The sequence below is a fragment of the Peromyscus eremicus genome, chromosome 14 (assembly GCF_949786415.1).
Source record: "Peromyscus eremicus chromosome 14, PerEre_H2_v1, whole genome shotgun sequence".
Classification (NCBI taxonomy): domain Eukaryota; kingdom Metazoa; phylum Chordata; class Mammalia; order Rodentia; family Cricetidae; genus Peromyscus; species Peromyscus eremicus.
Window position 1 is genome coordinate 48,449,123 of NC_081430.1, and position 14,386 is coordinate 48,463,508.

Consider the following 14,386-nt stretch of genomic DNA (forward strand, 5'->3'; position numbering starts at 1 on the left):
GCCCACACCACTACATGCCAAGGACCCTTTGGCAGTCTGGTGAGATATTTTAAACATGTCACTTCAAAAGAAACCCATGTATTGAAATAAATTATAAAAATAACCACAAAATTGAGACACTATCGCAGACATGCTTCTGTGGCACAGCCTCATCATATCAGGTTACAGGTGCCTCTGCAGAGAGAGGTAATCTGGGAAGGTCCACTTTCAAAATCCCCAAATGACAGCATCTGTCAACTTTCTAAAAGGTTTATTTACTTTTTAATTTATGTGTATGGGTTTTCTACCCCCATATATGTAGGTGAACCACATGTATCCCATGTTTGGTGCCTGTCTGAGGTCAAAAGAGAGTATCAGATTCCCTGGAACTGGAGTTACAGAAGGTTGTGAGCTGCCATGTAGGTACTGGGAACTGTATCCGGTCCTCTGCAAGAACAGAAAGTGCTCTTAATACTGAGCCATCTCTCTAGCCTCGTCGATCAACTTTCTGTTCTTTGTTTCTCAGGGGCAATCCTCCATACTTCTAAGGCACTACTGTGCTCATGGTGAGGTGCTGGGAACAGGCCATGGGCCCTGCCAATACAGGGTGTCACCTGTAGCTGGAGTTTTCCTGCCTGGCCCACAGTCAGGACAAATCTCTCTCACCTGCCAGTCCCACAGCTACTCAGACCCAACCAAGTAAACACAGAGACTTATGTTGCTTTCAAACTGTATGGCCGTGGCAGGCTTCTTGCTAACTGTTCTTATAGCTTAAATTAATCCATTTCCATTAATCTATACCTTGCCACATGGCTCGTGCCTTACCGGCATCTTCATATGCTGTTTCTCATCGTGGCGGCTGGCAGTGTCTCTCTGACTCAGCCTTCCACTTCCCAGCTTTATTCTCCTCCTTGTCCCGCCTATACTTCCTGCCTAGCCAACGGCCAATCAGTGTTTTATTGATTAATCAGCAACACATTTGCCATACATCCCACAGCAGTCACCTTTTGCTTTCTCCACTGATTTCCATATGGCATCCTCACTCTCAACTATGCCTTGAATACAGGATGTCTGACCTTTACCTTCTTCCTTAAAGGGGAAGAAGGCATAGGTACCTAAGTAAACAGAGCTGACATAGGACCTGAGGATATAGGGCCTCATCTTTCTTACCTGACTCCCAAACAATCCTCCTGGACCCTTAACCACTCACACTCTGAGGAACAACTGGTGACTACAATTCCTGAGCAGTTCTGGGAGGTCAGAGGTGCAAAGAAGTCTTCTTTTGAGCCTCTTACCTTACTGGTCTAGGACTCAGTTAAAACTATCATCTCATCGACCCAAATGTAGTTGCCATTATCTTCCCTTCCTTTTGAGTGTGTTCACACTTCACTTTTTTACTTTAGTAGGGTTTAGAGAGGAGGCGACAATAAACATGCAATCCTCTACATTTTACTAAAGTTGCCACTAAAATTTTTATAAGCTTTTTTAAAATGAAAAGCAAACAAACTTGGGAGTAGGGCTGGAGAGACAGCTCTGTGGTTAAGAGCATGTGCTGCTCTTCAGAGGACTGAGGTTCAGTCCCCAACACCTACAAGGCCACTCAAAACCATCTGAAACTCTGGTTTCAGGGATCCAATGCCCTCACCTGGCCTCCATGGCCTCTGCATGCATGTGTGCACAGACACACATGCAGAAAAACACCTATACACAAGAAGACTAAATTTAAAAAATCAACCTTGGAAGCAAATTTCTCAAAATCCATCTAATTGATTTTATAACTATGATTTTATATCTAAGAAAATTCACAGCTACAATCACAGTGTCATAAAGGCAAAGGTCTTCCATGTTTTATTTCTCATTGCACTATCTAGCTTAGAGGTGATCAGTAAATACACACTGAATGAGTAAACAAAGTTAATATAGCTATGATAAAAAATTAGGACATTTGGTCTTTATGCTAGAGGTATCTGGGAGGAGGAGCCTCAACTGAGAAAATGCTCCTAACAAACTGCCTGTACGAAGTCTGTATGGCATTTTCTTGATTAATGATTAATGTGGGAGGGCCCAGTCCATGGGGGTGGGGTACCAACCATAGGCAAGTGGTCCTGTGTTGTATAAGAAAGTAGACTGAGCAAACCATGAGGAGCAAATCAGTAAACTGCACCCCCTTATGGCTTCTGCTTCAGTTGCTGTCTCCAGGTTCCTGTCCTGACTTCCTTCAGTGATGAAGTATGACCTGAGAGTTGTAAGATAAAATAAACCTCTTTCCTCTCCAAGTTGTGTTTGGTCATAGTGTTTTATCACCACAACAAAAACTCTAAGACTCACAGGACTGGTTTTGGAAATATTCCAATCAGACATATAGAGAGATTATCCCTTACCTAAAATGCTTGAGACCAGAAGTGTTTGGGATTTCAGACTTTTTTAAAAACCTGGATTCTAGCATATATAAAAATGGTATCTGGAGGATAAGACACAATTCTAATTGGAGAATTTATTTAAGTTTTATATACAACATGTCTGCATGTGTGTGTGTGCATGTGCACACACTCATGGCAGACAGAGCTTGAATGTAATTCTCAGAGGTATTTTAAATAATTTTGTGTGGGAAGTGAAGTTTATACACATGGGCCCAGCAGACAGCCAGAGTTAGCACTCCTTCAACCACCATGTGGACAACCTGTGGTTTTATGACATCACTTTCACTCCAGGTTCTAAGTTTATACACAACCACTAAAAAGTCATTCTCTTATACTTATTCATAGTATGTATTTCGTAATAAAAAATAGGGCATTCCGTTTATGTAGAAAAAAAACAACCTATGCTGTTAACTAAGCAGCATAATGTCCTGTCTAGAACCGTCGGGTTGGCTGCTTGGAGGTTTAATGGTTACTGGACACTATTTTATTTAAGTTTTGGCAAGAAGATACACCATCGGCAGTTGATCCATGCCCCATTCACTATAAGTATTCACTGTGCTAGCATGTCATTCAAGCAAGCATTTTCATATGTACTCTTCAATGACCTAGGATTTTCTCTGCTCATATGGCTAAATTTTAAAAAAGCTACTTTGGGGGAAAGTATGTGCCATAACATTGTTTTTGATAAGAACTTCAGTTGGAGGAACAGCTGTCAAGGAATCAAAACCAAATTTTCATCCAGTCCGGCTACACTAAAATACTCATTAGCTGCAGGAAAAAAATGAATCCAATCAAAAAGAGGTCTCTGGTGATCCAGCTTTCTTGCTAGTACAGTAATAGACTGGTAAGAAATTCATCCCCTCAAACAGCAAGGACGTAACCTTCTCCTGCTACAAGCTTACAATCTGTGCAACATACTACCATTTATTTATTTATTTATTGGGGCAATTTTAATTCATCTGGGAGCTGTATCACTGGCTGTGTGGACAGTGACTTTCTGGGCAATAAAGTCAAAGGGTTACATTTCATCAGTATTACAGACCTGTTCAAGCATCAGCTTTTTCTTAGTGATGATCTTGGCAAATATGGGATGGAATTTTTCTGCTGCTTTATGATAAGCAGCTACTTTACTATCCATCTATCTATCTATCTATCTATCTATCTATCTATCTATCTATCTATCTATCTACCATCCATCTGTCCACCATACTATGGATCCATTATAGGTCCTTGCACACACTAGACAAGCACTCTTCCACAGAGCTGTATCTTCAACTCCTTTTTCCTTTTCCTTTGAAACAAGGCCCAACAGTAAGTTGCCTGGTCTGCTCTTGAAGTCACTTTGTTGTCCAGGCAGATCTTGGACCTGAGATCCTCCTGCTTCAGCCTCCCAAGGAGAGGAAATTATAAGCCTAAGCCACCAGGCCTGGCTATAACTATGAATCTTTAAAACTTAAAACTGTGTCTTCCAACAAGCCTATTGAATACTTACAGTTATTTTAAATTTTAGTTAATCACAACTTGATTGATAATCAAACCATGAAGTGTCTTGAGTTCACTGTGACAGTAATAGAGCTACTTGCTCAATATTCTCTTAAATTTTTATTTTTCCTATGTGTGTACATATGCACATGTGTATATGTGTGTGCACATGAGTCAGAGGACAACCTGAGGGAACTGATTCCCTCCTTCCACTATGTGAGTCCTGGGGATTAAACTCAGGCTGTCAGGCTTGGTAGCTGGTACCTTTAGTCATAAGGCACCTTGTTGGACCATTTATCTATTTTTCATTGCCTTCTACTTTTTACTTGAAATCTTAACAGTTCCACCTTCTGTTTCCTTAGATTTGATACAAAGGTCATTCCTACACAATATTCTTCAGTGAGCCATTCACATGAGCTCTGCTGTGCAGCTTCTCCAGTAGCCTGCATTTCTGTGCTAGAAATAAACATAAATGCTTCCTCTTTTTCATATCAGTTACCACATGAGGATCTGAAGCCCCTCTGGAATTTCCCACGTATCTTTACACCACACAACAGAGAATAAATCAAAATTAAAATTAAAATAAAGTGAGCCATTTACACAGGCTTTGGCTGCACATGGAGGGAGGGTCATTAAGAACCTGTTCTTGTACACGAAGCTGTATATATCTGATCTTACTACCTTCTATGGGTCAGGGGTCTGCACTGGGGACCTGGGCGTTCAAGCAAAAGATGTATCACAATTGATAATCACTTGTTCCTCAGGGACACCGAATAAACTATATTGTGTGCCTGTGTTTTGACTGTGGCACATTGCATGATGGTAGGTATGGCATTTTTCATTTGTGACATTATGTTGGCACTCAAACTTTTCAGGTTAGGGTTGCTCAACCTATACTTAATTTGGAACATAATAATGATGTGCTTTATTCAGTCAAGCCCTGTATTATAAAACTCCTTTTGTTTTGGTTTCTCTTTGTAACAACCCTGGCTGTCCTAGAACTTACTTTGTAGACCAGGCTGGCCTCAAACTCACAGAAATCCACCTGCCTCTGCCTCCCAAGTGCTGAGATTAAAGGTTTGAACCACCACACCTGGCTACAAAATTCAATATGATTCTATGTTGTACACCAATAATTTCCTGGATAGAAACAAAACTGGCCCCCAAACTAACAATTCTTTTGAATAATTAGTACTTGAAAATACAACTTTATCATAATTCCTACATAAAAATAATACTTGACTATAATTAGTGCACATATAGCTTTAAACGCAATTGGAGGTATTTGTGATATTAAACAATCCCTTACTAACACTATAAATGTGAAACCTTCTATCCATATCTACAGTCAACACATCAGCTACTACATTTTAATTCATTTTGAGCAAAGCCTAGCAAGATGATTAAAGTGTCAGATCTAGTAGGTCCTGTCACCCTTCCCAGTGAACTCTGAGGGTCATCACAGCAGGCCTTAGTTGGTAATTACAATGTAAACTAAATGTGTTTCACTTTAGATTCTTTTTGATTACCACCCAAGCCATTCCTCAAGGGTAAAAGGGGTTATTTTAAGTATTAGTTGTACCTGACACATTTTATGGAGAAGCTAAGTGTACAATGTCAAAGTGAAGAAGTCTGTTATATCCCTGAAAGGTTTACTGTGATTCTAATAGGATGTTCCATGGTAATTTTAAACTAAAAAATCTCAACAATCCATTCATATCAAAACATTCCTTTGAACAAATCTGCATAAAAATCTGTAACCCACATGGTACTACTGTCATATTAAATGTTTATTGGTAACTAATTTTTCATCCTTGTTTGCATTCTACTGTAACTAACTTCAAATTAAAATATAATACTCACTTCATCAGCCACAAACTCCTTACTCAGACCAAAATCTGTCAGCACCACATGGCCATTAGAATCAAGTAGAATATTTTCAAGCTTAATGTCACGGTATATAATCCCCAACTGTAAAAACAAAACAAAACACATTTTAAGATTATTTCCAAATCAATTAAGACAGCATTTATCTACCTTTGAGGAGGTTCCTCTTCAGGATTCTGAGGCTCTTAGCAACTCTGAGAGCAAATGCTCCATCTTGGGGCTCAAATGCTGGCTTTCCCAAAGCTCTCCAAATGTATCTTATTTCTGTGTGATGAGGGTCTATCCCTGGAACCAGCTTCTTTGAGGTCTCCCTGTTGACTATTGCCTCTTTCTGTCTCTATTCTCCTTATTTCACACTTACTCTAAATTATCTTCATGGTCCTTGGCCAATTCTTGCCCATAACTCTGTAAAGGCTTCAGCAAACCTTCCTAAGGAGCTATACCCTATGCTGATCATTTATTTTTGTTTTCAAACTATGTACTTACCTGCAAATTACTAATATTTTCTAGGTATTTACCATTTACCTTAATATATTTACACTGCTTTTTCAGATTTTATGCACTTATCTAGTATCCTATATGAAGCAATGTGTCAGAAAGGGAATTAATAAAGGCTTTTTAAATAACACTCTTAAGCATAAAGGTTAAAGAGCATAGGTTAATTTTGATGTTTACTTCTAAATCAGCAAAGCAAATCATTTAATAACATTTATTCAGTCACTCATCGTTTTACAACAAGGATATGTTCTCGAAGTATGTTGTTAGATGACTTTGATTGTACAAGCATCATGGAGTATACTTACACAAACCTTGGTGGTGTAGTAAAAAAATTTGTGTATACAATTCCTCCTGAGGTCCCAGTGAACAAAACAGCAAAATGGCAAATCAAGTAAAAATGACCACAGAGTAAACATGAGATGTATGAAGCTGTTGCCACTGAAACACAGTAGACAGTCTTATAGTAAGCCCTCTAAAACGATGATTAAAATATATATTAAATATATAAAGCAGAAGCATGTTTGGCTTTTGCCCACGATCAAGTTTTACTCTGCTGTACATAATGACATGTGTTGCATTATTACAGGAGTGGTAGTAGCACACCAGGTTCATTTACACCAGCAACACATCAACAGGGAGGGAGTCAAGTACAGCATTTTGACAGCTACATAACCACCAAGTGACAGGACTTTTTCAGCTCCATTGCAATCTTATGGGATCAGTGGCAAATGTATGACCCATCACTGAGAGAAATGTTATACAGTTCAAGATTGTGTGTCTCTTTATTTTGTTTTTCATGTAAGCAGTATAGTAAAATATTTCAACCATGTAACATAAATCTAAGAGGTGTCTGACCCACCTCAAATTTCTACTTCATGTTTTCAGTTATAACAGCATGGATTATGTGCTTTGATATTTTAAAATATTGTTTTTCTCATCATCAAATACAGGAAAAAGATTCCTAATAATTTCCCAAAACTGAAATAAAATTATACCCCCCCCCCAAAAAAAACACAACAATAACAAAAAACGAAACAAAACAGTAGGCAGTTTTCCTATGAAAGTTTCAGTGGTTTAGAAGAAAGATAGGAAGGAAAACACTTAAGAGTGTGTACTACACAAACATTTGACTTGAAGCACTGTATGTACTTAAAAACTAGCAGCACTTTGCATTTAAACAACCTCCTTGGAAAAGAATTTTAGAGACAAATTATTTAATTTGTACTTTTATCTCTTCCTATAAGAATTAGTACTAGCATCTCTATTAAAATGAATATGCTTGCTTTGTGTGTGTGTGTGTGTGTGTGTGTGTGTGTGTGTGTGTGTGTGTCTTTTTAGGGTAAGGAAGCTGATAAATCATTTGCTATAGTGCTTTCATTGCATAACTATCACATTTATTCTCAGTTCCATTATGTTCTCTATATCCATGTTTTTATTAGTTTAGTAATAAAGAATAACATGGAATCTTCCTTTAGAAGAACAAAATGAAAAGAATTAAAGTATTATATAAATTATAGACTGTGTTTTCTAGCTTACCCATTTGGCTTTGTGTTTTGTTTTACTTTAGTGCTTCAGGTGAATTTTACTGTTGTTTTTATATTTTAAAACATTGTATCTAATTATAAGCTTCAAAAGTTTTGTAACTTGTTCTGGATAGTAATATTTCTGATATAAAGATGTTTAAGCTATGTCATATCGCACAAAAGTAAGCACAGGCATGAAGCTTGTCACCACAGTGAAAATTCTATCCAAAGCAGCACAAATGGTCATTTACTGTTCCCGCTCTTCTTCTCTTCCTGTTTCTCAGATATTTTTATTCACTCTTCATTTGTGACAGAGTCTCATTACAGAAAACCAAGCTGCTCTCAAATCACAACCTGACCCCTAAAGCTCCCAGGTGCTAGAATTTTCTAAAGATTCTAACCATCTCCCTCCACCTGTCAGGACAGGTGTTTCTGCCAGGACCTGTTTCTGTTCTGGGCTGGACCAACCATTTCTTGACTCCCGATTTATTTTCTTTTACCTTCTAGAATCCTTCCTCAGTCTTTCTCACCTATCGTCTCCATCACTGACTCAATTTCTGATCAAAACTTCCAGCCCCTTTAAGATGTCTTCCTTACCATTTTTCTTCAATTCACCCTTTTTTTCTGCATTGCATACTTACACTTTAATCTGTTTATCTTAAGCTAAGAGAGGGATGGCAAACATGACAAAGAGTGGCTTCCTATCTGAATTGTTGAAATTTAGTGACTCAAATCACATTGTTCCTTTATGAACTTGCACACCTTTGATATAAATTACTTTAGCATTTTCTACTTCTGAAGAAAATCATAGACACTGAGACAACACAGGAACAGTCCGCTTCTCCAATAACTAAGTCAAAATTTCATCGATCAAGGTTAAGAATATCTGCAATAAACAACACAAGTTTAAACTGATCTGTATATAGTTCCAACAGGATCACAGACACAATGTCCAGGGAAAGGTCTCAGTACCTGAGCTCACGTTACTGATCTGTATATAGTTCCAACAGGATCACAGACACAATGTCCAGGGAAAGGTCTCAGTACCTGAGCTCACGTCACTGATCTGTATATAGTTCCAACAGGATCACAGATACAATGTCCAGGGAAAGGTGTCAGTACTGAGCTCACGTCACTTGGAGGCAATGAGGAGGAACAGAGGAGGACAGATGCAGAAGCAAGCTAACACAGGAGGCAGGGAGAGAACTCTGAACCAGCAGCAAAATCAGGAAGTGCCCTCTGAGAACAGACAGATGGATTGTTCCATGGAACAAGTCACAATTAAGAAAATACATTTTACAACTTGGGGCTTCATTTTAACAACCAATAGCTTTTATTCTGATGATATTTTATAATAAACAAAGTACTAAGGTTTTTTTTATGAAGACCAACAAAAAGAAAAAAAGCTCAGGTTCTTTTTGTTTGCTTGTTTGATGTTTCAAAACACAATAGACAAGAATTTATTTTCTGTTCATTTATGAGTTGGGAGTCTCGATTTGTAATTCAATTTGGCCTTCAATTCATGATCCTCCTGCCTCAGCCTCCCAAGTGCTGGGATTCTAGGAATGCTGAACCACGTCCAGCAAAAAGTAAACATTTTCAGAAAGAAACTATGACACTGAGAATACAGTAACATTCACAACCCCCAAGACAACCTGTGAAAACATTAACTTGTTCAGCTCCATCAACACCTCATTAACAGACTGTTCAAAAGCAAACTCCAAAGATTTAGCGCCTTACCTTGTGCAGGTGTTCCAGGGCAAGCACAATCTCTCCAACATAGATCTGCACTTCGTGCTCTGTGAAACGCTCTCTTTGAGAAAGATGAGTAAAAAGTTCTCCACCATTTATATAATCTAAAAACGAAATATATTTTTTCTTTCTTTGACTTGCATTCATAAATGAAAGAAAATAACTCCTTTTAATCACTTTGGGTTAACCATTATTTTTGCATAACTCTCAGTGTATTACTAGTTTCTTATTGTCATATAACTTCCTAATACAATGATCATCCTAAACCAATCAAATGAATGTACAAAGAGTACCACCATTAAAACTACGACACAAAATCCACACAGATTTAAGAATAGTTTTCCAAAGACAGCATATCAGAGAATTCTGTCACCAGTGTGTAACTTATTGTAGAGTATCAAACATCAGGCACATGATGACCAAACCATCCCCCCTCTAAAATCCCACACAAACGCCAAACAAAACACAAGCAAATTCCTATTTTGCCACATGCAATGGCTACCAATCATTAAGACCTGTAAATAAGATTATTTTCCAGGGGCTGGAGAGATGGCTCAGGGGTTAAGAGCACTGGCTGCTCTTTGAGAGGACCCAATTCAATTCCCAGCACCCACATGGCAGCTCACAGTTGTCTGTAACTCTAGTTCCAGGGGATCTGATTCCCTCATAATACTTGCAAGCAAGACCCTAATGTATATAAATAAATAAATAGATAGATAGATAGATAGATAAATAAATAAATAAATAAATAAATAAATAAATAAATAAGATTATTTCCCAGAATTGTTTGGGCACACTTTAAAAGAATGTATTGCTAAGCAGCAGGTAGCATTCTTATGGCTCCATACAGCATGGAATAAAAAAGAAACATAGAGTAAAAGCAGCATAACATGGCTGAATGAAAGTATTCAAAACCCAAAGATTTCATTTTCCTTCAGTTTACCCTATTATCACAGGGAAATAATGAAAGAGGAGACAAAATAGCTTAAGTAAAAAGGGGAATTGACTAATTGGGGGAATAAAAGAAATGCTGATCATTAGTATTAAGATATCACTTGAAGACCTGAATATGGATAAATTTAGGTAATAACAGATTAATATTATAAAATGTTTAAAATTGTACAGGACAATAGTTTAAAAAAAATTAAACTCTAATTTCATTGGAGACTAACCACAAAGAACATTTCCTTTCTAAGGCTTCTGTATTTTGGCAAGGGTTTTTAATTTATCTGAACACAAAGCTAATTATGTAAAAGGCATAAAAGAACACAACATTCCTATAAATGAACAATGGATTTTTCTATTTAAGTAGTTAGTTACTTAGGCCTAAATTTATGTAGCCACAGCACAGATTTCTTCACTAATATATGAATGGTCAAATTCCTACATGGTCTCAAAAGTACGACTCAATTACTTCATCTTCTATGACCAACTTCAACAGAGCCAACTTCTTCCTCATGTTATCACAATAGTTCTAGAGACTTTTTATCAATGTAATTATCTTACTGTATTCCCAATGTTAGTTGTACTCCATTCTCTGCTACACCGGATTTTTAAGCATCAAGACCAATATAGTCAACATACTACACACCTACCACAAATGCCTGCTGCAGCACTCAATATTAAATTTAAATTTAATAAAAATTAATTTTTACTGCTGTTTCATATGTGCATCTTTGCTGTTTTTAGTCAGCACACAAAATATTGGGTTTCATTCTGACATCTTTCCATGTATCATGAACTATGCTCATATTCCTCACCACATTATGTTCTCTTGTTGTCCCGTCAATGATGGGTCCCCTCTCTGAAAACAATCACTAAACTCCAAAAGTCAGTCCAGTGTAAAACAAATTCAAAACAAACAAACAAAAACCCTCCAGCATATTCCTGTCTCAGAGACAATGTGACACAATAGAGTAAGGAGAGCTTTGTAACTGAGAGATCCAAACTAGACAATGGTTCTACTGTGTTGTAAGCAAGTTAAGTCTCTGATTTCCAATTCTTTATCTATTAAACAGAAACAATAACTATTTGTGAATTACTGTTGCTTGGAATTACTGTTGCTTGGGATATAGGAAGTATTTTTCCATTGCTGGGGAGATTAAAGAAAAAGGAACTATAAATCCAAGAAGACAAGCTTAATAATCAAGTTACCTATTTTCCCACTTCTGGGATAGATTGGGTATAGATTGTTTGGACATTCATAACAATCAGTACTTTTTATAGGTATATGTTATGTACTTTATAGGCAATTCTATGCAGTCATCCATGCTTTAACAGTGGTAAAGCAGAAACTGAGGCACCCCAAGAAATCTAACAGCAGAACTTACAATAAGTGCTGTTGTGGGATATTTTGATTACATTCTGACAGTCCTAAGACTGCTCAATAAAGTAATACCTTGAATCAAAAGCTAGTGACTAGCTGACCAGAATTGGCCACAGAGAAGCCAGCAATTTGGATAGAGAAGATGCACAGGAAGGAAAGGGCAGGGATTGGAGTTTGAGCTCTCTTGGTTCTGGGAGGAAGGAAGAGACATGTCTCTTGCTGTGTCTCTGGCCAAAAAGCAAGGTCAACTAGCTGCTATTCAGACTCTCTGAGCTAGCAAGTTTCCACCCCAGCCTTTGACTTCTGAGTCTTACTGATAAACAGAATGATAAACTTCATTTAAACCTACATATCACATCCATGGTAGAGCCAGAGCCACTGGCCCGGAAGCCCCACCAGGCCACAGCCTGAGTGGCACTGACTGAGGAGCTGTGGGGCGACATCTGATAATTAAAATATCAGTATATTCATGTTGTAGCCACTAAGTCAGCAGAAAAAACATCAAAGTGCTATAATTAAAAGCAGACCCAGGAGCCGGGCGGTGGTGGCGCACGCCTTTAATCCCTGCATTCGGGAGGCAGAGGCAGGCGGATCTTTGTGAGTTCGAGGCCAGCCTGGTCTACAGAGCGAGATCCAGGAAAGGCGCAAAGCTATACAGAGAAACCCTGTCTCGAAATACCAAAAAAACAAAAAAAGAAAGAAAAAAAAAAAGAAAGAAAGCAGACCCAGTAGAAGCTAGTGAGACTCTAGAAGCCAACCAATTGCCATCCTGAGTCTTGGTTCTGTTTGGCATGTAGCACATCTCATTATAGTTTCAATTGCCATTTTCTGAATATATATTGTTATTTAGCATGTTTAAAAAACCCACTGAACATTTTTAACATCCTCTGCTGTGAAGTACACATTAGTTTTCACTCTCACTGTTTTGTTTTTGAGATACAGTTAACACACCAGGAATTCACCCACTTCAAGTACAAAATTCAATTATTTTTTGTTTGTTTATTCAGACTTGTGAATTGTCTACCCTAATCAATTTAACTGCCCCAAGTCCCAGAAATTCCAATTTATCTACCTTTGGCTGCTTGTGCTTCTGATGTCATATGTAAGAAATTATTACAGAATCAATGCCACAAAAATTTGCCAATGTTTTTGTTTAAGACTTTTACAGTTTTAGTCTGACTTTTAGTCTTTGATCCATTTAGTTTAGAGTTCACTTTTACTTATGTTTTGAGGTATAGCCCAACTTCATACTTTAGCATATAGCTAACCAGTTGATCCAGAACTATTGAAAAACTATTCATCATTGTTACACTTGCTGAAAAACCAGTTGACTGTAAATGTGAGGATTTCTGGACTCTCGGTTCTATTCTATGGACCACATCAATTATATGTCTATCCTTACACTGAAGTCACATTTTTACAATCAGAATAGTATTGTAGAATTTTTTTTTAAGTGAAGTCTTACTATTGACCAGGTTGGTTTTCAACTCCTGGGCTCAAGCACCTCTCTTTCCTATCTCTCAAGTAGCAGGTGTACAGTTGTGGACCCTGGCTTACAATACATTTTGAAATCAAGAAGTGAATCTATCTTTGTTCTTTTTTCAAAACTATTGCAGTTCTCCTCAGCCCTTTAAGTTTCCACCTGAATGTTGAGAACACCTTGGTAATTCCACAAAGACATGACTGAGGTTTTGAGAAGGGATGGATACTAAATCTGATATTCAATCTAGGAATATTGCCACCTCTGACATTCCATTAAGATGTTATGCTTTTCCATTTCCTTAGGTCACTTTCATCCTTTCAACAATGTGTTGTTTTATACTTCTTTATTGCCAAATGTTTTATTCTTTTTAGTCTAAGCTAAACAGAATTATTCTCTTAATTTATTTTCCAGACTGTTCACTGTAAGAACATCAAAACTTAGTTGTGTGCTGCTTTTATGTCCTACAACTTTGCTTAACTTGGTTATTGATTCTAATATTTTTAATGAGCTCCTTAGGGCTTTATAAAATCATAAACATCATCTTAAAAGTTTTTCTTTCTACTTTGCAGTCTCTAGGCCTTTAGTGATCTTTCTCATCCTACAATGTTGAATAAAGTGGTAAACATGGACATTCATTTCATGTTCCTGATTTTAGGAGAAAGACATTTGGTCTTTCATCACTAAGTACTATGTTCACTGTGGGGTTTTGTTTCATTTTTTTCTACATATATGCTTTTAACTGGTAGAAAAATTCACTTCCTTGCCTGTTTTAGTGGATGTTTTTCATCACAAATGAATGCTGAGTTTTAGCCAATGCCTTCTCTGTATTTATTTAGAAAACCATATAGTCTTTTATTCTACTGATTCAATATGTTGATTCTAGATTTTTAAGACAATCTTGTACTCCTAGGATTAATCCTACTGGGTCATGCTATATAATCCTTCTTACTTATTCTTGAATTCAGTTTGGTAGAATTTTGTTGAGGAATTTTGCACTTTATTCTTAAGAGATGTTAGCCTGAGCTTTCTTGTGATG

General features: G+C 37.3%; 1 protein-coding gene across 1 annotated transcript in view; it reads right to left on the reverse strand.

Annotated features, from left to right (window-relative positions):
• Rps6ka5 (ribosomal protein S6 kinase A5) overlaps positions 1 to 14,386 on the reverse strand; it is a 158,118-nt gene that overhangs the window by 47,708 nt on the left and 96,024 nt on the right. Inside the window, exons 4-5 of the mRNA XM_059279256.1 lie at positions 9,530 to 9,645; positions 5,745 to 5,852 (exon numbers count right to left, since the gene is read on the reverse strand). Coding sequence (XP_059135239.1) covers positions 5,745 to 5,852; positions 9,530 to 9,645 — 224 coding nt within the window. The remainder of the gene's footprint in view (positions 1 to 5,744; positions 5,853 to 9,529; positions 9,646 to 14,386) is intronic.